The sequence below is a fragment of the Haemorhous mexicanus genome, chromosome 19 (genome assembly GCF_027477595.1).
Source record: "Haemorhous mexicanus isolate bHaeMex1 chromosome 19, bHaeMex1.pri, whole genome shotgun sequence".
Lineage (NCBI taxonomy): Eukaryota > Metazoa > Chordata > Aves > Passeriformes > Fringillidae > Haemorhous > Haemorhous mexicanus.
The window spans coordinates 11,241,933-11,266,509 of record NC_082359.1 but is presented as its reverse complement, the minus strand read 5'-3'; the positions used below and the strand labels follow the sequence as shown (position 1 = coordinate 11,266,509).

The window sequence follows — 24,577 nt, the reverse complement described above, 5'->3', positions numbered from 1 at the left end:
GACTGTGATTTCACTCCCTCATTTATCTTCTTACAGTCTTCCCTACCTACTTCTCCCTCACAGTGCTATGGTATAACAGCATTTCTAGAACTACTCCCAAAAATTACTTGAAAGCAGAAGCAGAGCAGGATGTTTTATGGGAAAGGTCCCTTGCTGAAATGTTCCCCATTCACAACCCAGCTGAGCACTAATTCCTCTACACTTTCTGTGAGCAAACCTGTAATTAGAAGGTATTTCCTCATGGATGAGTTGAGGCTGGTCAAGGGTTTATCAGGCTCAATTGAAAATACAGGACACGCTGGTTTTACAGACATCCATAAACAGAATCTAAACACTAAAAACACTTCTAAAGCACATAAAAACCACTTTCAAACATTAACTAACATGATATGTGCACAAACCAGAGCAAAGAGGTCACAGGAATTGACCTGTTTTACACAGCTGTGCTCAATTCACTGACCTGGAACAGCCTTTAATTAGGCATTTCCATACTCTTAAAACAAAGGCAGAAATAATGCCCTTTCACACAAATAAGAGATTTGCAAATAAGTTTTCCAAACAACATACAGCAGAGCAAAAATCCTTGAATCTATGAGGTGCTAAGAGAGAAATTATTCATAAATGCCTTTCAAATCTGGCATGGAGCCTAAAATGTCTGAGGTATTGGCATTTCTGTACTTGGGGCTTTCCTAAGAAAACAGAAACCACAGTCAAAAACCCATTTGGAATCACTTTGTGTCAGCCACCATGTTACAGCTGTGTCCTGTCCAAGCTCCCACAACCTGCAGTGTTCCAGCTGCTGAACATGACTAAACTGACAGCCAGAAAGTCTTACTTGTAGGAGGCTTTTCACAGGAGGATGGAGATAAATAGAAGATGCAGTAATGGGATCTAAGCAAACAGCACAGCCACACTCAAACACCCAGTTCAAACAGTAACAGCACATTCTGACCTGTTTCAAGGGAAGATCTAATTCCTCTAACAGATTAACTCCTCCACCCTCTAAGTCATTTTGCCTGTCATCTCCCAGGCTGATTCTTACCAAATACTTACAAATGTGCACATTTGTGGCCTTCAACTGATCCTAACAACACTCCCCATATGAGAAGAATGTTGTCCCTGTCTCTGCATGACCTGCATTCTCTCTGTTTCTAGGGTTAAAAAATAATAATCCTATCTCCACAGAGTAATTGATTCCAGAGCTGAAAATCTACCAGCCTGCCTTTCTGTCATGTAGAAAGTCTACCTGTATTTATTTCCCTGGTAAGATCCAATAGACAGAGGCAATGTGTTAAATTATTGTTATAAACAAACTTACAGTCCCATAATAGTCACAAAAAGCAAAGTCTGATATAATCTTAAATGAGGGCTGTTACACATTCCACCATCCTTAATCCAATTTAGGCAGGAGCAGACAGGGCTGAAGCATCAGCCTTCAAAGCAACAACTATTTGGTGGCTTTGCAAGATGAGTCTGGATCATGCAACACAGCTACTAAGGTGGGCAGCAGAGTAAAACTGAGTGTGGCTGGGCTGCTGGAAGATGCCCAGATTCAGCACCATCTGAACAGTTGTAACAATGAGGCTGTTTCCCCAAGAAGCAACCTGAGGGAGCACAGCCCCTGCTCTCCCATGGACTGGAATCTCTCTTGAGTTCCACCAAGACTCACCTCTGGCTACAGATAGAGGCAAAGAAGCAAGTTACTGAACTGCAGGTGAAACCTGCCAGAAGAGATCACAAAAAGAGAAAACTGTCTTTCCCAGAAAGCTAACAGCAGCAGTCAGTAGAGCTCTGATGAGAAGTGGTGAACTGACAGCTCCAGAGGCCCAGCTCCTCTCTCCTTTCTCCCAGTACACAGACGTGATCACTGCACACACTTCCTCACAGGACATTTTCTATCAGTCTTAATTTCTGGAAAATGAAGCACATTTAGTCCCTAGCCTTTCTTCTGCCACAGCAAATAAACAGGTCAGTATGGGGTTTAGGTGTGAAGAATTGTTTCACACAGAACTGTTAGTAAAACACAATCCCAGTCATTCCAGGTAAGTTAACAGGGATACCTGAAGGAATGAAGAACGTGTAGCCTTGTTTCAGCTCAATTCTTTGGCATCGTTCCACCCTGTCTCCCAGAAAGATATCACTTTGCTTTCCTGAGAGAACCCATTCTTCATAAAGTTCTAGATTCTGCAGAGTAGGTGGAATCAGCCAGAAGATCTAAAAACAAAATGAAGATTTAATTATTACTAACAGTTAAAAGAGAGAAACAGCTGAGAGACTCCACCAAGACTACAGTGTGTTAGGTAAATGAGCTGCTTTCTGCATGGAACACTTGTTTTCCAGGTGTTGTACACAGAGGCACACACAGACAGCAGCAGCAATTAGCCCACGTGCTGGAAGTGCCTGGGTAACTGTCACTTGTCATCTCTCTTCCAGAAATATCTTACTCAGAAGCTGCCTGTGGTTTACCTGCAGCTCAGAACAGTGGGTTGGTACAGAGAGGAACAGGATCTGTACCACTGACTGACTTCAGTTCTCACCAAACAGTGGCCACACTACAACTGGGCAAAACATCCTAAACCAGGAAAGATGGCAACACAGCTCCACATGCTGTGTGTTTTAAGGCTTCTGTATCCTTTAATGTTTCAGTTCTGGCTTATCATGCTGTACACACCAAAGAAATGTGGAATCTCTAAAGGGAGCAGAAGCTTTAGCTACAGAGACTGGTGAGGGCACTCTGACCCAACAAGGGTACACACAGCCACATCTCCCTGCAAGATACTTCTGGACCACAGCAACAGTGAGCCTAAAAGCACCACCAGCAGCAAATAACACATTTGGTATTTCAAATAAATCACTTGTTTGTTTCATAACGGTGACTGGTGTCCTTCTAGTTCAGCAAACTCTGTGTATCAACAAAGCTGCTGAAACAGTGCGATCACTGGCTGATCCTCTCAAGGAGAAAAAAAAATAAATAAGAGAGAAAGAAAGGGGGAAAAAAGAAAAGAAAGCAACCCCTCCATTCCGTAAGAGGCACAGAGAAATAAAACCAAATATCAAAAAAGGTTCACCTACCTTCCCCCCACGGAAAACGTGATACCACACTGAGGTGCCACCAAAATCAATATGAAAATCAGTGAAGCATCCTTTCACACTCATCAAACAGTACCTGCAAGCAGAGTGAAGGACAAAAATGAATCAGTCTGAAACAGTATTTTTCACATCTTAATTTGCAGAGGTTAACTGCCTGTGCAATGCTGCTTCCACCAATTAAGTTTCAGCATTTACAGTAGAGGAATTTGTCTCATGAAGGTAACAAGGTTTCTGCTGAAAAACACGTCTCTCCATGTCTAAGTTTGCTGTTCATACAAGAGGAATTAAAGCTTCCAGAGTTAGGGAACAGAAAAACATTAAAAGTTAGGCTGCTCAGGAATATTTCCTATGGCACTGCCAGTCCCTGGGGTGATCTGTTTAATGCTTTCCTTCATCACTTCAGAGACACAGCCTTCACCAGAAGTTGTACACAAATGGCTGCAAAGTTTTGAAAAATCTAATTTGCTTATAAATCCTCCCGAATGTTCTTTACCTACTTGCCACTCATGCCATTTTTGCAAGGATTAGGGGACAGAAACCTCATTTGGCAAACTAACTCCTTTTCGTTCACATTTCTAGGCATTCTGCATCAAAATACATAAAGGACCCAGCTGGCAGTCACACAAACTATCAAATCCACTATTTTTTACGCCGTCTTGACACAGGATTTGAGCAGTTTAAAGTCTGCATTGCTGGAAAAGACACAAGAGCTGTGGTCTGGCTGCAGGAATCTCCAGCCTGCAGCCACCATCTGTAACTAATGGCCGAATCACAGCCGCCCTCCTCACTGTAGGCACCTTTGCAAACGCAGGAAACACACACCACTTAACCCACTAACCTCTTTTCCTTGTTCCGGTCTCCGTTTCATGGCTTTTTTTTTTTTTTTTTTTTTTTTTGGTTTGGTTTGGTTTGGTTTTTAAGGGGAGTTATGGAAACACTACCGGAAGGGGATTTGTTTAAAAGAAAAAAAAAAAAAAAAAAAAAAAAAAGGGAAAGAAAAAATAAAAAAGGTTTGATTTAAGTGTGTCTTTTTCTGCTCACATTCAGGTAGGAGAGGCTCAGCAGTATGCAGCCGGCGTGCAGAAGTCCCTGTAGATGATAGGCTGGGAAGGACCTTACCATGTGTCTGCAGAAGGCTGGCAAATCACAGCCACTCTGGGTCCATAAGAGCTGCTGCCTAGCAACCACATCCCGAGCCGGAGTTGACAGAATGATACGCAATGCTGTCATGAAGACAGTCAATTTGTGGGCTTCAAAAAAGGTCCTGCGCCTTCATCTCACAATTAAAACCTCTGCTTGTGCAATTACACGTCTCTCCTCTTGCCCACTCTGGAATTTTTTAAATTTTTTTTTTAATCCTTCAGAAGCAGGAAGAAGCTTTTGCTGCCCCTGGGGTATTTCAGATGCTTCAAAAATCACAGCTAGCCAAGAAGCTGTCTACACTCTCAATATGCTCCATTTCAAAATATGAGTCCTTCCCTCCCAAACACTTTTTTTAAAAAATTCTCCTTTTATGTTTTCTCTACCAAGATGTTGTTGATTACAAGTCAGATAGAATTTAAAAACAATAAAAGAAGCCCAGAAAGGAAGTTGCCTTTCTTCCAGCCAAACTGCAAAAAGTCACAGATTGAATAATTATTGCTCATTAGGAAAAAAAAAATCAGCATAGAAATTCTCAGCTTGTAAGCAGTGCTGAGTATTAGAGGTTCACGTTGTTTTAAAGTAAAAAACTCAAATCCTTATGGAGTCAATTATTTTCAGCTTCCACAAGGCCAGATATAAAACACATCACACTAACAACAAAAATCTTCTGGACAGTGCTACCTATCAAGAATCACCCCCTGAATTAAGATATTCTGGAAGAGCAAACATGGCCTGGTATTAGCTGGTTTTAGCTATTCCTCAGTAGTCAATAATCTAAACCTGAAGCAGGCAAACTGTTTATGTTCAGAGAGGTAATAACAGGATTGAATCCTGTCAAATCAAAGCGCTTAAAATTTAGTTTTGTAAGAAAACACCAAAGCAGGTATAACTGTGAACACGCAACTCTTTCTTTTCCTTGGTTTCCCCATTTTCCCCTCTGTTTTCTTGAAACTCTTCTAAACAGAATTTCCACTCCAATAAAGGTGGTTTTAGTGACAGAGTCACTTATGGCAATTAATAAAAACCTGCAAAGCGTTTGGAAAAATAAAGTGGTTTTCTTTCCATCCACAAACAAGCCATGCCTTAATTTATGCTGTTAATCTCCCAGGCCTGCTTTTGTCCAAGCCCAACAGCTCCCGGCCGGCTGAGGAGCCTGCGGGAGGATCTTCCGCCATCCAGCTCTCTCCCTGGTTGCCAGAGTCTGGCACAATGCCTTTGCATTGACCTCTACAGCTTCCTCTTCCAATGTACACCGCAGTCACATGGTCCCAGCACACTCCATGCCACTGCTAATCTCAGGCACCGCTCGGCTCCAGCCCAGCCAGCGGCTTCTCATCACCAACAGCTGCTAATTTGGGGAACCACTCAACTTTTCAGGGTTTTCCATAACAACGGTGGGAAAAAATAAATAAAAGAAAAAAAAAGGGGGGGAAAGCACTAACACAGCATCCACGTTGAAAGAAATCTAGGAAATACATCCCACTGTGTGCTGTGGCCACAGCGCTCTGGGCCAGGACAGGTACAGTGGCTCCAGGAGCACAATCCCACATCAGGCGTGGGGAGACAACCTGACCAGAGTTACACCCTGAAAACACAAGCAACCCAAAAGATGCCCCAAGTTGAATATTTTCACAACTGCTACTACATCCAACCCCTGCACACTCCACTTTATCTCCCTGCACAGCCTCAGTCAGGGTTTTAAAACACGCAGCTGCTTGTAATCGGTTTGGGGGGAGCTTCCCTTCACGACTGAAGAGTTTGGTTTGTGTTCTCCACAAGCCTGAAATTTGTCCAGTTAATGTATTGTTATTTTGGAGGACGGATTTATGATGTGGAAAAAAGGGGAACTTCCCCCTCCCACTCCGCCCCCCCCCCCCAAAAAAAGGAAAAAAAAAAAAAAAAAAACAAAACCAAAAAAACCCCACAAACATCTGGGGAAATTTCTTAGAGAAATGATGCGAAGAAATATGGAGTAACCTGCAAACTCACGAGGAAGAACAAACACAGAGATCCAAAAAAAGAGAGGGAGGTGATAGAAATGAAGCTAAACCACTAAGCAAATACAGAGAGCTGGGAACACAGGAACAACACAGACACCGCTCCATAAACCAGCGCAGAGCCCACACTCCCAGGCAAACCCACAATGCACTCGCCACGCATCGCTACAAACCCGCAAGCAAACAGAGAAACAAAGACAGCGAGAGCCGCGCCGGGATGCGAAGGCAGCGCGGGGCAGGGCAGGCAGCGGCAGCGTTCATGCACATGGGCCCGGCGAGACGCGAGCGGACGCACAGGCAGCAGCGTTACCCTGAGCTCAGCTCCTTCTCTCCCGCAATAGGCACCGCGCACCATACGGCTCTATTCCCTCTGGCATTGCGAGGGCTCCCCTGCCACTGAGCTCAGCCCATAAACCACTCCCAAACCCCAGCAGAGGCTTCTGTTTTTTGTTCGGGCCAATGAGAAAAGTATAGCTCACTCTTCCTTCCTCCCAGGAGCAGCGCCGGCTGGTTGAAATCCCTGAGCCTGAAACCGAATACCACAGACCCATGAGCCAACTGCAAGTGCCAGCGCGGGGAAAGGCGCGGGCCTCGCTCCCCATCCCCGGGCGGGAGCGCCGCTCCGGGCGTCGGGGGCGAGCGGCCCCCGGCAGCATCCCGGCACCGCGGGGGCCCTTCTGCCGGGCCTGCGAGCGGGCTGCCAGGAGGCAGCTGGAACAAAGGCTACCTCGGGGCGCCTCGGCCCGCACCGACAGCGCTCCCACACTGGGGCCCTGCAACTGGAAGCCACGAATTGCGCCGCAAGACAAAAGAAACCATTGTCACCCGGGAGGCACCGGCCCGGCTGCCGCCCCCACCCTCGCCTCACCGGGCAGCGACCGGCCCCGCCGCTGCGGGGAGGGCCCGGCTGCCCCGCGGGGATGAGGGATGAGCCCCAGCATCTCCTCACGGAGGGCCCCGACCTCCCTAGGGGTGAGCCCTGGCTGCTCCTACGGGGATGAACCCGGCTTTTCCCTCAAGGATGAGGCCCACTCCCCCGTCAGGGATGACCAGCCCCAGCTCCCCGCGCTCCGCAGAACCCCAGTACCGGAGCAGCCCTGCCCGTGGAAGGCCGCTCGGAGCCGGCCGGAGCGGGCCCTGTGCCCTTGCCCTGCCGGGACCAACCTTCGCCCTGTCCCCCTCCTGGGGAGCGGTACCGAGCGCTCCCAGCCCGAGGGAACGAACCAAATCGTCACACACCGTGGTCACCACACCCCGCGCACTTCAAACGCACATGAAAGGCCCGGCTCCTGCCCCGAGGGGGTTACGGTCCGAGTCCGTCACACACAGAAACAACACCCGAGATAAGAGAAGCCAGTTTTCTGCCATGCACCGGAGAGTTTGTGAAGTGCCTGCAAATCGCATTCTCAGACCACACTGGCACCAAAGCAAGCGACGACACTTCCCTCGTCGCACCCTTGCCCGGTCCCAGCCCCGGTGGAACACCAAGGGTATGAGGGGTGGGCTTGGATTTTTTATTCTTTATTCCCATCACAGTGACCTGAACAAAGCCAACAACCCACTGCGAGCCAGGCCTGGCTGCCCCAGGAACAGCACTTTGGTGTCTGTGAGAGCACAACTAATTTCTTCATCCTGTGACAAGGCTGTTCAGCTCCAGGGCCACCACAAACTGTTGTAAACACTGGTGGTTATTTGAGTTACAAGTGTGATGCTGCTCCTCCAAGTTCTACCTGAAGGAGGATTTGAGACTCATACACTGATCTGACATCACATTTTATTTACTTTGCTAGCTTGGAAATTGTTAACGAACGTGCACTTACTGGTGTAAATTTTTTTTGCTGAATTCTATTTAGAGAGGTTTTGTATCAAAAGCAATACACAAATGGCATACAAAGTGCAGACAAGTCTCTCACATGTATAAACCAGTGCCAGGTTGCCTTGTGGGACCTGCGAGCTCCCTCGATTCCCTGTCTCCAGAGGCACCCTCAGCTTCTAATTAGACCACAGCTCAGCAGAGCATTTTAGCATCTGTTTAAATCCATCCCTACTTAGTAAAGGAATGAATAGAAAGGAACGGATGGCTGAACAACAGCCTGGGAGAGGGAGAATAGGGCTGAGGACATGCTAACAGAGCAGCATTCCTTTCTGAACAGGTAGATGTTTCACACAACATACCCCATACTTAACTGAAGGCCAGCATCATTATAGAGACCTATTACAGCAGTGCTCAGATATTTAAAGTAATAGAAAGAATTTTGAAGGTAAAAAGGATGTTGCAGTGACCAAAGCTTTCATTTTCATTTGTTCCACAGCACAAATATTACCAAGTTCTTAGAAATTCCTGGTACTGTTTCATGTCCTGAACTGTAGCTATTCACTGCCACTGCATTGCAAATAATCTTGCAAGGCTACAAACACAAAACCTAATAAAGAGGATAATAATTTCAGCAGGGCTATCTCTTTTGATAAATGAAAAATGAAATTAGTACTTTGTTGTTGTTGTTGTTGCTGACTCAGCTGTATCCAGGTTGCTTCAGTTCTGGATGAATTTAAACAGAAAAACAAATCTCAGCTTGTTTTGAGCTACCTGAAAATGGTGTGGGTGATATAACAAGCTTCTGCCCCTAAAAGCTGATGTTAAAATATCATTGCCTTTTTCTGCTGTCTCTTGGTTACACAGCATCTTCCCACTCTCATCCAGGACCCCATGTCTGCAGGAACTTTTCTCAGGAACTTGCACCCTGGGACGTGAAAGAGGGGACACAAACTATTGCCCCATTTAATTCAGTCCTCTAAGGCTCCTGTGAGGTAAGCAGCCATTTACCTACAGGCAGAAAAATAACTTCATTACCCAGAATTTTTGAAGAAGTTAATGGTGCAAGTCCAAGCGCAGGGCAGGGTGCGCGGCGCTCTGGTAACCGAAGCAGCAGATGGAGCGTTCTCTAACTTCACTCCCAGCACGGAACTCGGCGTGCAGGAGCCAAGACAGACATTTGTGTCTGCTAATGCCATCTGTGTCTGCGAAACTGCAGCGCTCTCGCTGGAGTGCTTTTTGTTTGTAGGGAACACGTTAATGGTGGGGATGGCATACTGCAAACTCTCAGAATTATGGGAATGCTCAGAACGAGAAAGGAATGAATCGATCCCATTTCTGAGCAACAGTCATTAATAAAGCATATGAATATAGATGATTCACATAAAAGAATGGGCAGTGTGAAGCAAGTGACTCCACAACTGAACATGATTTCCTTAATAAGGGCTCAAACCCTCTGGATACTCACAGCAGTAGCTGGGACCAGTATCTCTACAGGAAAGGGTCAAGTTGAATTCCCAAAGATGGAGAAAGCCAATCTCTTGAGGAGTTCATCTTTAAACCCAGACATGCTCATGGAAGAGCAATCTCTTAGAGAGTCACTGAGCACACAGAAACCACTTCTACCTCAGGACAGCCCCTGCCTGGACTGCAGACAGTCAAAGTTCAGAAGGTAATTTTTAGGAACAGCATCATTTTACGCTCACACCATTCTTACACTCCTGCCAGGACATCAATGCCAGCACTCAACAGGAGACAGGTTACTGAGAGCCACAGATCGTCATCCTGATCTGGTACAGCTTCTCTTGTGCTCACAGACTGTCACTGTTTGTTACTGGTTTTGTCTTTGTGGCTTCTTCAGACTGATGAGGAGTTTGTGCCAACAGTGCTGTAAATCATCCTCCTCTAGTCTTTCTGTGAGATGACACTCAGTAGCAACATCCTCATCACTCCAGCTGCATCACCCTCGCCTTTAACACTCATGCCTGGTAACTCCTTTTCCCAACATCAAACTCTATTGTCACATTTCAAGCATTCACAGTCTTTCAGTGTTTAGCTTCCCTGTACCTATCACATCTCCTAGTTTATCAAGCTGTCAACCTCCACCTTCCCTTTGCCAGTGACAGCAACCTCCACGGCATCAGGCATCTCCTGCCTTCCTACAGGCCACGCTCCACAAATGGGAAAAACTCCATGTCAAAATCTGTTGATTTGGTACGTCTCTAAAATCCCTTTGAAACCTACCATCTGGCATTTCATGATGCAAGTAGTGAACTGCAAGCATATACTCTGCTTTTTCTGCTAAATTCTGTTAGTCATGTTGCTACCTTATCCTTCAAACCATCTCTGCCTTGCTCTGTTTACTTGCTACCTCTTTTTCAGCATCTGGAGTGTGCCTGCTTTAGGAGAGGAACAGTTTCCTTTACTTCTTACCTTGTTCCATCCATGAATCCTTAGGCCCTGAATCATGATTCAGTTTTTTAGCTCTGGCAAATTATAAATAATGTTATTTAGCTGACTAACCACTTGAGAAGCAAGTGCTGCTCTGCTGCTGGTTTAGTGTGTGACCTCAGGCAAGTCACTTAGGACATTTCCAAATGCATGGAGACTCCAATCCACATCCAGTTACCCTAATGAGCAGTTTGATCTTTTCAAAATGTAGGAGTATCTTTAACTTCCACTGAAATCGGTGGTGCTGAGCATAATCCCCAATGCCTATCACAGAGTTTCTTCTTTTCTGGAGACCTTTACCTTCCAAAATGTTTATTTTTACAGAACAAGAGTAAATGCTACATATCACTTCCTGACTGCACACTCCTTTGTATCTGTTAGTACCAATCTATTTTACAGTTTGGAAAGAGTTCTGAGTGATTTGCAGAACACCAGAGGTCGGTTCAACAGCAGAGCCTGGGATGCTGCCAGCATTCAGTCTGGCCAATAAAACAGAAACAGCAGTGAAGGGCTTCCAGGATTACCTGGTGCTCATCAGCCATACAGGTCATTACATCATTAAAGGAACCCCTGTCTCAGCTGTACTCATTCCCATGAAACTTGCAGTGCACATTTTGAGGCCCTCAAATCGTTCCTTTTTCCCATCACCACATAAAAAGTTTCAAGGAAGACATTAAAGCAGAAGAAAAAGCAAAGTGAGCCTATGTTTGCCCAAAACCGAGAGCTGAGATAGAACCAGGACAGACTGCTCTTGTGTTCAGTCTCAAACCTGCCCTGAGCTGGCCCTGTCCAATCTTTGACCTTGCTCTTGAAAACGTGAATGGAAAGGCAAACTGGCAGGAAGGGCAGTGACAGAGTTTCTAGGAAGTCACACACACCCATTAAAAATGGGCTTCAAGTTCATTTCACAAAACATTTCTCAGCTAATAATGTCTGTCATTAGCAGTTTAGAACCTGGGCAGGATCTGAGCCCAGCCTACAGCAGGACTCTGAATATGTCTGTGTGACATATCTGTGTGATGTGATCTCTTTGGGCAGCACTTTCAGAGAATTTATTACTTAAGGTCAGTCTGCCATTTTCAAAAAAGAATTACACAAAACTGAAAAATAAAAATGCACTTTTCAAAGAGGCTTGATTAAAGACTGTATGCAGCAAAGTTAAAATGACTGAAAGCAGTCAAGAGCAGAGCTTTTTAAATACTTACTTTTTCACTTTGGGGTATTTCATCTCTGAAATAGCATTGGTAGCATCCGTCTGTCTCTCCTTCAAGTGCTGTGGCCACATATTATCCACCCAGTCGACTAAGTCCACCTGAAAGGCCACCAGAATCAACTGTTAGCTCCTGAACACATGGTAGGACATATTCTTGTTGGCTGAAACTCCTCCAGTGACAATAGCAGATGCTCACAGACAGGGAGAACCTTGCTGTTCAGCAAAAGAGTCCTGTGCACTCAACTTGTTAAGGTGCAGCATTTAATCACCACAATTCAACCCCTTAAAACACAGGGGAAGGAGAGTTTGACAGTCAGTTTATCTAAGTGCAAATTCTGTCTCATGAGCACCTGTGAGCCCCTTGTCTTGTACTGTCTGTGGCATTTTTGTAGCCAACAGCCTAGAAATTGCATTTATGAATATTAAAATGCAAACATTAAAGAGATTATACTTTGCTAATATCTTCCATTTCAAGGTGGAAATAGGACTGATTCCATCAATATCACAACTGTATGTGAAAACAAAACTTGCTTACTGCCCTGATTCTGGAATAATTCCCACATTCTGATATTGCAACCCAGAGTTTACACAGCAGGGAACCTAAATCAGGTATTTCTGCCTTACACGGGCTCAAAACTCCGCAGGATTCAAGGGAATATCTTATACAAATATATAGGAGCTGACTTTAGGTACTGGACTGCCACAACACCCTCTCTTCTACTCCCATGGGAATGCAAATCTCTCTTTCCCGTAAGATCTAAATATTCCTGGTTTTACAAACAACGGTACACTCAGGCTATTTAAAACAGCTATGAAATAACCATTTACACGTGATAACAGGTACCTAACTGCGTATTTCATTTCTAAGCACCCAGGAAATTTGCACAGATGTTTTAAAAGCTCGCTGAGCACAATGTGTTTGGTAAAACCGGGATCAATTGAACACAAGAAATTCCCCAGAGCACCTTCAAATTGCCCGCTAAGTGTCTGAATGACAGCAAAAATCTGAATGAACTTCTAAATACGTGTTTAATATTCAAATTTGTGATCTGTGTGTAAAAGAACAAAGGAGTCTAGTTAAGAATTACTTCTACAAATCAGCAATTAGAGCTGCCATCTATTTGTGACCTGTTTAGACAGAAGAGTGGTGTCTATATTGTCTTGGGTAAGAGATGTCCCCAGCAGAAAAAACTGCTGCTGTAACTAAAATAGGACTTAGAAATCAGGTAAGAAGTGTCTGAAAACAAAACATCATAGAGCTGTAGTTTAATCCCCAGCTACATGCTAGCACAGCACACATGGCTACATTTCTGAGATAAATGAAATCATCTTTACTAAGAAGGTCACAGTTTCATGCCAGTGACTCCATCGGGAATAAAATCACAAGAGCCCTCTACGTTTAAAAAGTATGGACAAATCTACCCCCTTCCACTACTGCTAATTCTGACATAGCAGTGATTATGCTGATTTAATTATGTAAACATTTCTACATTTAACAATTGTGTTCCCAACTTTTTTTGCTTTGGAACCCCCTGAACATTTTTTTTGGGTAAAAGGAGTTTTCATTTATAATGAGTCCAAGGTTCCTGATAGTTTAAGCTTTCTTAGAGGAGGAAAAATACTAGATAGGTATTTAATTTTGGATGAAGTTTCCCCTAAATACCTTGAGAGGAACTGTGTATCAGTGCAAATTGCATGATTAACAGCTCATCAGGTACCTAATTCCTGTAAATTAACTTCCACTGTCAAGGACACCAGCTTTCTACTTGGCTAAAAATGAGATCCTGACACTAAACGAGCAGGAGTTCCGGGCACTTCCCATCACCTTGTTTAAACTCCCTGATTTATTTCTGGGAAGAAGCTGCAATAAAGCCCATCACCAGGGGCTCCCTTACCACGTTGGGGCGCTTAACAATGTTCTCCAGCTTGGTGTGGCTGAACTCCAGGCTGATGACGTTGTAGAGCTTCTCCCGCTGGGCCTCTGGGGTCTCGTAGTACCTGACAAACTGAGACATGCTCATCTCTACTCCCCTCTGCGTGTTCACATCCATCACATCCACGATCCGGCGGCTTCCTGCAAACACAGCAGCAAGCTCAGAGCATCTGCCTTGCCTTCATTTATGTATATTTACATACATGTATGTATGCTGTTTTAGATATCTCTATATATACCAGTTCTCAGTGACTGCAGGGAAACTGCAGGAAAAGAGGATGAGACCAGTACCAGCCCTTCCATGGCTCCTAAGAAGCTCAGTGAGCAAGGAACTAACTTGGAACTAGACTTTTTTGCCCAGTGTGACACTGAACAGGTCACCTGGTTCTTCACAGAGATGGAGAGAGCAGTTTCCTCCTTTATGTGAATTGATGTGAGCAGAAGTACATGAAAAACTATGAAGAAGTAATACAATATGGTAGCAGGGGGCAGGCAAGACAAATTGCTCTCCAAATCATACTGCAATTTTCTAAACATCCATATGTCTCTCAAGATGCTTTTACTCATGTACAAAAACTATCACAAAGAGCAAAAACTGCCTTGCATCACTGGATACTGTAAACTGCTGAACATTCCCAATTCCAGTGGATGAAGGCACTAAATGCCATAGAGGAGTGAGTCCCCACTTTGGATCTCTCAACAAAAACCTCAAGCCTTACTTTCAGCTCCTCGAGTGGCAGACATACAAGTCTCATTAGCACCAGAATGTTGAGCAGCAGTTTTAGTCCAGCCTTCAGCTTTACACAGATTAATCCACAATCTTCTCTTCGGCCAACTGGAAGGTTTCACCTCTCCCAGCAATTTCATCATCCTAATTAGCAGTTCATTTGTGTGTGAGTGAACAGGAGCCCATGAGAGACATGCCTCATTTCCAGGAGAGGATTCCAGCAAACAAACTCGCAATGCTTCCAAAAAATCTCTCCAAAACAATTTTCACAGCCAAAGAAATAACTCAAAATAAATTGCATTAATACAAAATGTAGGGCTGCAATGCACCATCAGAGGGAATTATTAATAATTACAGCACCTGGTCTATCATGTGCTTGGGAGCAGTATTTCAGCAAGAGTAATAGCTTGGATTGCTGCTCTCCATTACAAACATCCTTAGCCCCTGATAGCAATGACAGTGACAGATGTGATAATGACTCTGCAAAGGAACTCAAGACTGTAAAGCTTTGAAATCAAAAAAGAAAAATTTATACAGTGTAAATCTGGAATAGTCCCACCAGCCTGTCAGTCAAGCTCCTCATTCCAAGGCCAAGGAACAGGAGCCCATCCTCGGACTGGGCTTGGGACTGTCTGGAGTGTTGCCACCTTGAGGCAGGATGGGGAGAGTTTAGTTATGTGTGAAAAAGCACAAGAGTCCTTAAATTTGGCATCTGCATGTTTGAAACAGCATACATAAAATCTAGTTATGGCTTGGAGGGTTTGTTGTGTTTTTTTTTTTTTTTTTTTTTAAACTAGGGGAATGGTCTTTTTTTAATTCCACAGGTCAGGAGCTTGGAGTGGAGTCCTGTTAAACAGGCCCCTAATGAAAGCCATCCTGATCTCTGCTTCCAGGGCCTGGGATCAAAGCAATGGCTACAGCCCCGAGGGGCTGAGGACACAGATACTGAAAGATTGCTTTTGAAGGGCTGCGTGGCTGAGCCCGGGTTCTGCCATATTTTAGTCTAGGTCTGATCTCAGCTTTGCTGGAAGCAACCTCGTAGAGCCTCTCAATTATCCTTTCCAAAAGAAAAATCAGCAGTTACCTGATGAATTAAGAGTGTGAGGAGCAGTTCAATAGCAGGTTTGTTAAATGAACACGATTATCAATTACAGGCAGAAGAGTTTAAGATTTGAATTGATAATCTCTTGACTTCCAAATTAAAGAGTAATTTGAGGGGATGTTTTTCTCTTAAGCCACAGTACTGTCAAACAAGCCTATACATAATGATTCTTGGAGTACTGCTCACAGAATTTGAGATGTATAATTACAGGTTCACATCCTGGTGTTCACTGCCCACTGCACAGCAGCTCTGGCTCACTGCCAGCTTTATCTCTTCTGTCCTGAAAAAATTCAGCTCTTTCTTCTATCTCCTGTTCCTAGTACAAGGTGAAAAAATATCATCTAGGAGAGTAAAGAGCAAGGGAAAGAAGCAGAGGCCTAAAAAGTGATGGCAGGCTGAGAGATCTCAGGTTAGGCTGGATTTCTGAGCAGCTCCACACACATTTTACCATGATCCATGTCTGTTAACCAATTCCTAGGCATCCCTTTATCACACTCTCACTGTGTTCTCAAAGAAGGGACCCCCCTCAACCAAGCCTGGAGCAGCCCAGCAGGTCCCAGCAGGACCTCAGTGACTCTGGCAGCCTCTCACCCTCTTTCCCACCTGTCCCTCACTTCAGCTCATCACCCCTGGACATGGATGAACAGACTCCTGGAGCCTGGCAGAGTCTCTGCTGACAGGGGAAGCTTCAGTGTGCTGGGCACCACTTCACCCCTGACTTCCCTGGCTGTCTTTCCAATAGAGCTCTGGACTGGGCAATGTGGGATTGAGAGGCACTGCTTCCTCTCTGGCAGCAGATGTGACTCAGAGGCAGAGTGGTGGTGCTGGGGGATTTTACAGCCTAAAGAAACATCTTCCTCTCCTGCTGCTTGCTCATGGAGCACAAGTGAATCCCCAAAGGATGACAAAGACAGTAACTAAGAAACAAGCTAGTGCCATCTCTGACAAGAAGAACAGACAACAGCAAGAAGGAGACAGAAGAATCAATTGCAGGGATGTAAGTTGGAAAAAAAAAATCCATCAGTATGAGCTACAGGAGAACTATGCTTTGCTTAAAACCTTAAAAACATATCAAGTTACTCCAGCTCATGTATTAGTAAAATCCCCATTAGAATTAAGGTGACAATAGCATATATAATATCAGTTCCCTTTATTTAGAGGCCTAATGACCAAGACACTGTAAAGATTCTCAGAGATTGAATTGTACAGCATTTCTATATGCTGTAATTTAATTTTTTTTTCACATAGAAATGAACATCTGGAGGAAAAACAACTAGTGCAGGGTCCCTGCCTCCCACTGCCCACCCTGGACAAGTTGGTCTGGCACAGAGAGTGGGCCTTCTGGCCTTCTTGGTAAAATAAGAGCAGCAGGGAAACAAACCTTGTCCCCTTGTAAGAGAGAGAACTGACCTCCAGGAATGAAGGCTACACAGGCATCTTCCCTGCACCAGCAAATGATTTCCCAAATCACAGCTCACCAAGCCCACCCCAGACACTTCTGGGATGATGGAATGATGGGCTCCATCTCTGAAGTCATTCAGCAAAGCTCTTGTTGATCTCCCCTGCAGAGTTTGCACCCACACTTCCCTTCACGTATAAAATATTTTAACAATTTTCCAGAGAGGGAACAGGGAATGGGAAATGCTGGGACTGTAATCATATCCACTGTTGTCCAGCAAGTGCCATTTTTTATTTCTAACCAGTGAAGCACTGCCTTCCCCTCCTTGAGCTTCAGGTTATCCAAGCTGCCAGACTCCAGCCTTCAGCATGGCCCATCCTTTTCCATGATGTGGGTTTAGCATGGATATTTGGAGCAGTGGAAGCAATGCAAACATGAACCACACAGCAGAGTATGAGAAATGCACAGGAGGTGTGAATCAGAGCTGCAAACGACACCAGAGTTTTCTAGGCTGTGGTCTCTTCTCCAGCACAGCACCAGCAGGAAAAGGTGCAACTCCCCCACAGCAGAGGAAAGAGGAAATGTCCTTTCTGTAAGAATGATTATCAAGCCTGTCCATTAAGAGGATAAAGCTACCTTGGGGAATTATTTTAACCCTCTGTGGCTGAATTGAGATCTGTGCTGAAGGTACAATACAGTGTTGACAACCAGAAACCAACCTCCAACGCCGAGGGACCAGCCCCGCTGGTCCTGCCTAATCTTTATGCTTCTTATGAGGAAAAAATCCTTGGTTTGTAAAGCAGGATTTTTGGCAGAGCCTCAGGAAATCTGCCAGCCTCGCTAGCGGGTTAATTGTACCTAAAGACTGAGGCTTTGACTTGCATCCCAGTTAATCCCCCCGGAGCTCCCGGAGCTGGAAGCACGTATTCTTCTGCTGCCCACGGGAGACTATTATGATATCCCCAGCTAACTGGGAGGGATGTGAATCCGAGCAGAAAGTCCTTACTCAAGTGGAGCTGTTCCCGACATTCCCTGCATTTCAGAGCGAGGGTGGGAGCAAATTAAGAGGCGCGTCCCGATCCCATCGCTCTCAGTGCCACCAGAGGGCACAGAAGAACAAAGGGAAGCGAGCCCGGACATCGCACTCGGCTCTCCCCACAGCTCCACGCCCAGCGCCGCCGGGCCCCAGGAAACCACGGGGCGCCCCCTGTGCCGAGCTGGGCCTTCCCTGTCCCCTCGGCCACCTCTGTGTCCCCAGCGCCAGTCTGGCATTCAGCAGGAGCCCTCCCAGCCGGGTCACAGCAGCTCCTCCTCACCGAGGGCTCCAAGGGCCGTGCCCGACACGAGCCTTCCCTCCGGCCCCTCTGCAGCTCCTCGGTTCGATAGCAAATGCCGAGGTGCGATAAGCGGCGGGAGGAGCTGCGTGCACACAGCGAAACGCGAGCACGAACAGCCTGGGGAACCTCTGCAGCCTCCACGCTGCAGACTGGGCTGGAGAAAGGGGCTCGGGCAGATCGTGTGCTTTAGTGGCATTAGATGGAATTAATCAGTATCCTTACGGCTACCCAAGCCATCATTTTTAGTGATTCTTAGAAGCTTCAGGCAGTGAAAAGCTCATAGAAAAAATTCCTGATACAAAGAAGCATTTTACTTCTAATTTTTTATATCCCAATGCATTAATCTGTAGTAGAAGCATACTCCAGGTGGCTGAAAACATAGAGCACAAAAATAACAATTATAGAACGAAAAATAATACAAGGTCCAAGAAAAAGTGGGATGGGATGTAACTTTGGTGAAAATCTTATGGTTTATTTCTCTTATCAAATTTCTTTTAAGATTAAAAATAATTTAAATTACTAAAATTATTTAAATTAGTCATTTCCTAAAATATCTCAACATAAAATATATATCTAACAGTAACAATATAGAAAAATGTTATAAAAATTATAACCTTTTAGCCCTCTGAAGCTTCATCATCAGCCCATAATGAGGAAAACTTGATTTCCCTCATACTTTGCAATTAGGAAAATGGAAGAAGACCTTCAACTACACTCACATTGCCCATCAACTTGTGCACTATACCAGCAATCCTGCAGCTCCCCTCTGGTCTAGAAGGGTATCTGAAGGTGTCAAAGGGTTGCAACACTCCCACACATCTCATACCCACACTTATGAGAACATCTGAAGAAATATATAGCTATGATTACATCAAACCTCCAAACATGCTTGTATTAGTATATATTTTTAGGTAAAGGCACGACACTTGAAGGTAGTTTTGAACTAAGGTACATTATTACAGTAAAGCATAACAACTACCATAAAATATTTAGGATTTTGGGTGGGATCACTCCAAAATAAGACAGCTCATTTCTAGTCTGGATGAGCTAAAGAAGAGGATGCTTATTGCAGAAACACGGTGTGACTGTGGAGAGTTACTCTAAAACAGCTGTTCTGCTTGATTTTTCCACATGGACAATTCATCTTTAAATCCACCTGTAGACAGAGGCATTGAGATGCCCAACCACACCAACACATCACTTCAATTTCACTTTCATGTCCTGACATCATGGAAATACATTCTCTTGGAGGTTGTATTTTTGTCATAATGTTCATTCAAAGCAGATTTATTGCTGCTTATATCTGGACATGAACATGACTGTTTTTAGCAAAACTGTCCCAGTTTAACTAAGATTTTTTTAAAGAGTTTGCCTGTGTTAGGCAAAGGACAAACTTAAAGAGAGCTCCAACAGGAAGTTCAGCTCTAAAAATAGAACTGGTTCTTCTTCCAAAATGGCAAGTCAGCGGACGTGCTAAACATAGGCAAGTGAGTGTTATAATATTTCATTTTTACTTCTAGGAGAAAAAAAAAAGGCATAATGAGAGAGCATCAAATGCCCTTTTTTTAACTTATTTTATTACACAGAAAGCCTAATCCATGGCTCAGAGTTCACTCACCTGGCACTTCTGATGCACAGAGCCCCAGTGGAAACTTGTGACAGAGGGGGAAGGCTATGTCCATTACAGCTTAGCCCAGCACTGGTTAGTGCTGAGAGCTAAACGAGCACCAAAATAATATAAAAATAATAAATGTATATAAATTCCTCCACCTTTCTGCAAGGGAGAAAGACAGTGTGAGTTTTCTGCTGGTTCAACTTCCTGAACCACCTCACTATGAGAAAGAGGAAGGCCTGTGCCAGCACACAGGAGGGGATGGGAGAGCAATGCCAGAAGTGAGGAGAGAAGGAAGAGAAGGAGCAGGATGCCAATTTAGAGTTGCTTAATTGGTATGGCAAAAAAAGCAAATTGTTGGCTGCAATAGGGAGCACAAGGAGCAGAGACACTTCCCCCTGTCACATAACAGGCAGCAGCAGCAAAGCTAGAGGCCAGTTTAGATGACAGAGAGATGGTCTGGCACCAGAGCCTGGTATTGGTATTAGAGGGAGAAGTTTCTATTTCCAGTCTATCAGGAACACTGGGTAACTTTTAACCTCTGTCTGCCCTAGGTCCTGGTTTCATGATACAAACTGTTCACCAATACTCAAGAAACTGATGAGGCTTAAATAATTTTTTTTGAGCGGGGTCAGCTCCCTGCCTACTTCCCAGCACAGTTCCACAAACATCAGGGGAAGGATGTGCAGCCAGCACAGCACTGGGGGAAATCCCACGATGACACCAACCACAGCCCAGCTCCCTCCTGCTATTACAGACTGCAGCTTTTCTTCTTAAACAATGAGCTGTTTAAGAGGCACTAAACCAGAGAGTGTTAAATGAAGCAACATCCTCTGAAAGTCTGCAATACAACACTTTAATAGACAGAGATTTCCACTTTATTTATGCACTTCTCCACCTTAACACTGGTGGACGCCAAAGTCCCTAAGGGTTCCTTCAGAGCTGCTACAAACCACTTCACTTTTCAACAAATTAGAGCCCTCAGACTGTAGGAAAATCACTAATGGAACCTTCACTTGAAAAAAATCAGTTCAGAAACTTTGCTGTCTAGTTACTAATTTTAATTCTGCCCAGGAGAGAACACAGTGCAGCTCCACAACTCTGTAATTCTTCCTAGCCCTGGCTAACTTGGAGGAGGTCAGAAATCACATTAGGCTGCCTGACTGACATATGGGACTGCTGGTGTCCCACAAAGGAGGGATAGATTCCATGAGAAACAAAAAACCCCACCTACCAGGTCCAACTGGCCCTGTTCCCAGCAAAGCGTGCTGCTCTCTCTATCACTGTTGGTTCATGGCTGGAAAGAGTACCCTAAGAACACTTGCTCGAGTCTGCAAGGATTTACCTGTACTTCCTCACAAACTTCTAAGGAATTAGGGGGTAAAACAAGTTCTGTACAGTACAGCAGCCTCCTCAAGGAAAGAGGGATACAGAGAAAACAGGAGAGGTCGCTCAAGGGAAAAGAAAGAAAAAAGCACAAAGACAAAAGGATGAGCCAATAAACCTCCAGTGCTGTACTTAGGAAAGAGAAACCTGCTAGACAGAATTGGGATCAATCATTTCAATGAAATAGCACATTATATTTTATTTTATTTTACTTTTATTGTCCATATGTTTCCTCTTTGCAGTACTCAAATTTAAAAATAAATGCAGCAGCTAGGAGTCTGTCCAGTTCATACCAATAGTATTTAAAAACCCCTTTGTTGACAGACCATTGGTTTGACTCCATCTGAGCTTACAGGCACCGGGAAATTATCATTTTCAGTGGTAATATTTATTTGCTGATTTTAGGCCTGACTTAGCACATTTCCCAGTTTAGAGCATGAAGCATGTTGACAGGTCCGACAGCATGACTGTGAGCAATCTGGAACTTGATTTTAAACACAGAGCATTTTTTTAAAATAGTGCAAGTTTTTAAAACAAGCTTTGGTCACAAAACAACATGACAGAGGAAACAATTTATTTTTATGGACTGGATGTCAAACACATGTTTCTGAAAAACATCTGAGACAAATCAGTGGGGCCCTGATGAAAGTTGCTTTCTGATTCTCCGTTTTTCCCTTTGGAAAGTTTGTAGGCAGGTACATAACCCAGCTCCCTGAAAACACAGGGTTTGGCCTTGTAGCCTCAGATCAATGGGAATAGCAGTGACATGGAATTATTTTACAGTCACTTGTGAGGAACAGCCAAGTTCAGCCTCCTCCTGCAGGGAGCCATCTTTATCTCCTGCTTCAAGATGCTCTTGGATCCCTGCTCCTCTCAGCTGTCAGACACACACAGGTCTCTTGTGGATCTGAGTCCCTTGATAAATTCAGGGTGTGACCTGCAGGGTCCAGAGGCTGAGGTACCCTCAGCTGGAATTCTCACAGCCTGAGGAACACGTTCATAGGTTGGTATAAAACTACACAGACACTGGCCTTCCAAACTATGGATGTTTCTTTAACTCAGTTTTCTTAATATTCAACAGTCCCACTTACATGAAAAGCAAAAAAAGCAGAACCCAGAGAGCAGGTCGGGCACAGATCACCCAGTGAGGCACAAAAACCCCATGAGAAATAAGAGGAGAAATCTTACAAAGATTGGAAATATTTCATCCGAGTACCTCCCCTCCCATGAGATCAGTGATGACTCCTCTCCCCTAGAAGAGCCTGGCCCAGTGTGTTTTGAAAAATGCATTATTTGGGTCCCAGGAGCAGAGCACAGACCTCGCTGCTTCCTCCTTGTCCCTCCACACAAGACTGCTGGAGACACAGCAGTTAATGCCTCCTGACTCAGCTCTTCTGCTCTTCCCAACGTGGCATTCCCATTCACAGGACAAATCCCCACACCAGGGGAGAACCATACATCTTAATCAAGACTTAGATGCAAGTCTGGGGGCAGACTTTTGCACTTCCTTTGAGCAGCCAGTTTAATTTTGGGAAGTGCTCCTTACAACAGAGCCTCTCTAATGAGCCTCCCCCTGAACTCCTCTCGGTCTCCAATTTCACAACTTCCTTGAAACAAATGGAGCGTTGCTCTATAGAAAAAGCAACACTGAGTCCCTATTCAGCAGAAATGATGGAAAGTTTTCTGAGCTGCAGTGTGTGGCTGCTTTGTCCTTCTTTTGTATCTACACAGCTAATTTTCTTTCACAGGATGGAGAACTGTACATTGATTAAGACAAAATTTCCCCTACTTGCCTGCAGACCACACTACGAGCCTCTCGACTTGCTTTGTAGTTGGATGTGAATTCAACCATGATACAATTTTCAGAACAGATCAATTTGAGAGGAGCAGCAAACACGCAGGAGGAATGAACCAAAAAATCACTAGGAAGCAGCTTCTCAGGGACACTTCTCTGATTTGCTTTCAGCTTTTTTGAGTAGCTGCTAACAAAAAGCTGAAGGTTTGCACAGCCAGCTGGGGGACCATTGTGCAGACACACCACAAGAAATGTATGCTAATGTAAAAGGAGTGTTTTACACGGTCTCTGCCCTCCCTCCTGCCTTTACCCACCTGACCTGCAGTCACCACCAGCAGCACAATTTTCTCTTCCATGGAAACACTGCTTACGATTCTTGATTCAGTACTGAATGAAATTTATACATGTCTATGTGTACACACCTATAAAGGTGTGTACAGTTTTTAATAGGTATATGAAACATTTTATAGAGCCAGAGTAATTATTACCTACAATGTTTTTATCTCTTTCTATTCCTTTTTCAATACCATCTGCTTCCAGAAGCATGGGTTAGGGGGGCTCTTGTCTCTCTGTGAAGTACCTGGCATGCATATTCCCATTTTAACTGGAATTCCTGGGGACCACAGCAGTGTGTGTATTTAAGAGAACAAAAATGGCTGGATGAAAGATGCAGAGCCTCACAGAGCTTATGGCCATTTGGTACATTTGGTGGGCAGTAATCCTTTCTGTCCCAACTGAATTTAAATTATTTACATCAGCCTGCTGACATTAACCACTCAGGGAACTTCTCATTCCTCCCACCACAGTCCCTGCACAAAGAGGCCGTGGTTTCCTACATTCACTACATCATTTACAGTTTACAGGAAAACTAGAAACTGAGACTGCCCAAATTCTGATTTTAGCAGATCATTTCACTTTTCTACCTGGTTCCCACCTGGGAAAACAAGACCACACTTTTTACTGTGCACCACCACACTGCAGAATTGCAGTTCCTCCTAGAATGAGGAAAATGTTGCAATACCAAACTTCACAAACCTTGCTTAGGGCTCTCCTCTGTGGGGAAAAAAAAAAATCTAAACAGCAGGGAAATACTCCTTTGCAGGTCTGATTTCACCCACTGATGTTAATGAAGGCTCAGATTCTCACTCCAGTGCACTATGATGCACTTAGTGAATAAACCATGAGCAGATGTGAAACAGCACACAGCATCTCCTCCAGAAATTGTCAGCAGGATGAGGGAAGGCTGACCTGCACTAGCAGTGCCAAGCTCCCCCTACTTATAGGACTTTTCCCGTGAAAATATCAGGGATTTAATGATGTAACTTATTCTATTATCTTGCTCCACTGACACCATGATTATAAACTCATAGTTGAGGCAGAGACCTTCACACATATTTCTTTAAACAGTCAATTTGCAACTGAAATTTTTGGCTCAGCTCCTGTTCTTTTGGTGTTTCTAATGAGAAGGCAAATCCCAGCAATAATCAAGTATTTCTTCAGCTACTCCCACCAAAGAAAGCAACAGGATATGTAGAGCCTTGGTTTTCCTTTCACCCTTTGTCTTGAGATCAAAGCCTGC

At 44.5% G+C, this 24,577-nt stretch overlaps 1 protein-coding gene across 7 annotated transcripts in view; it reads right to left on the bottom strand.

Moving 5' to 3' along the window:
- Nucleotides 1-24,577, bottom strand: part of KDM2B (lysine demethylase 2B) — a 104,134-nt gene that overhangs the window by 66,246 nt on the left and 13,311 nt on the right. For 5 of the 7 annotated variants that reach the window (XM_059863716.1, XM_059863719.1, XM_059863717.1 and 2 more), the window contains exons 5-8: nt 13,603-13,781; nt 11,700-11,806; nt 3,073-3,166; nt 2,061-2,214 (exon numbers count right to left, since the gene is read on the bottom strand). In XM_059863716.1, the coding sequence (XP_059719699.1) occupies nt 2,061-2,214; nt 3,073-3,166; nt 11,700-11,806; nt 13,603-13,781 (534 nt within the window). Of the gene's footprint in view, nt 1-2,060; nt 2,215-3,072; nt 3,167-6,525; nt 6,683-11,699; nt 11,807-13,602; nt 13,782-24,577 lie in introns of those variants that run through there. The other 2 variants (XM_059863721.1, XM_059863722.1) reach the window with 2 other exon arrangements.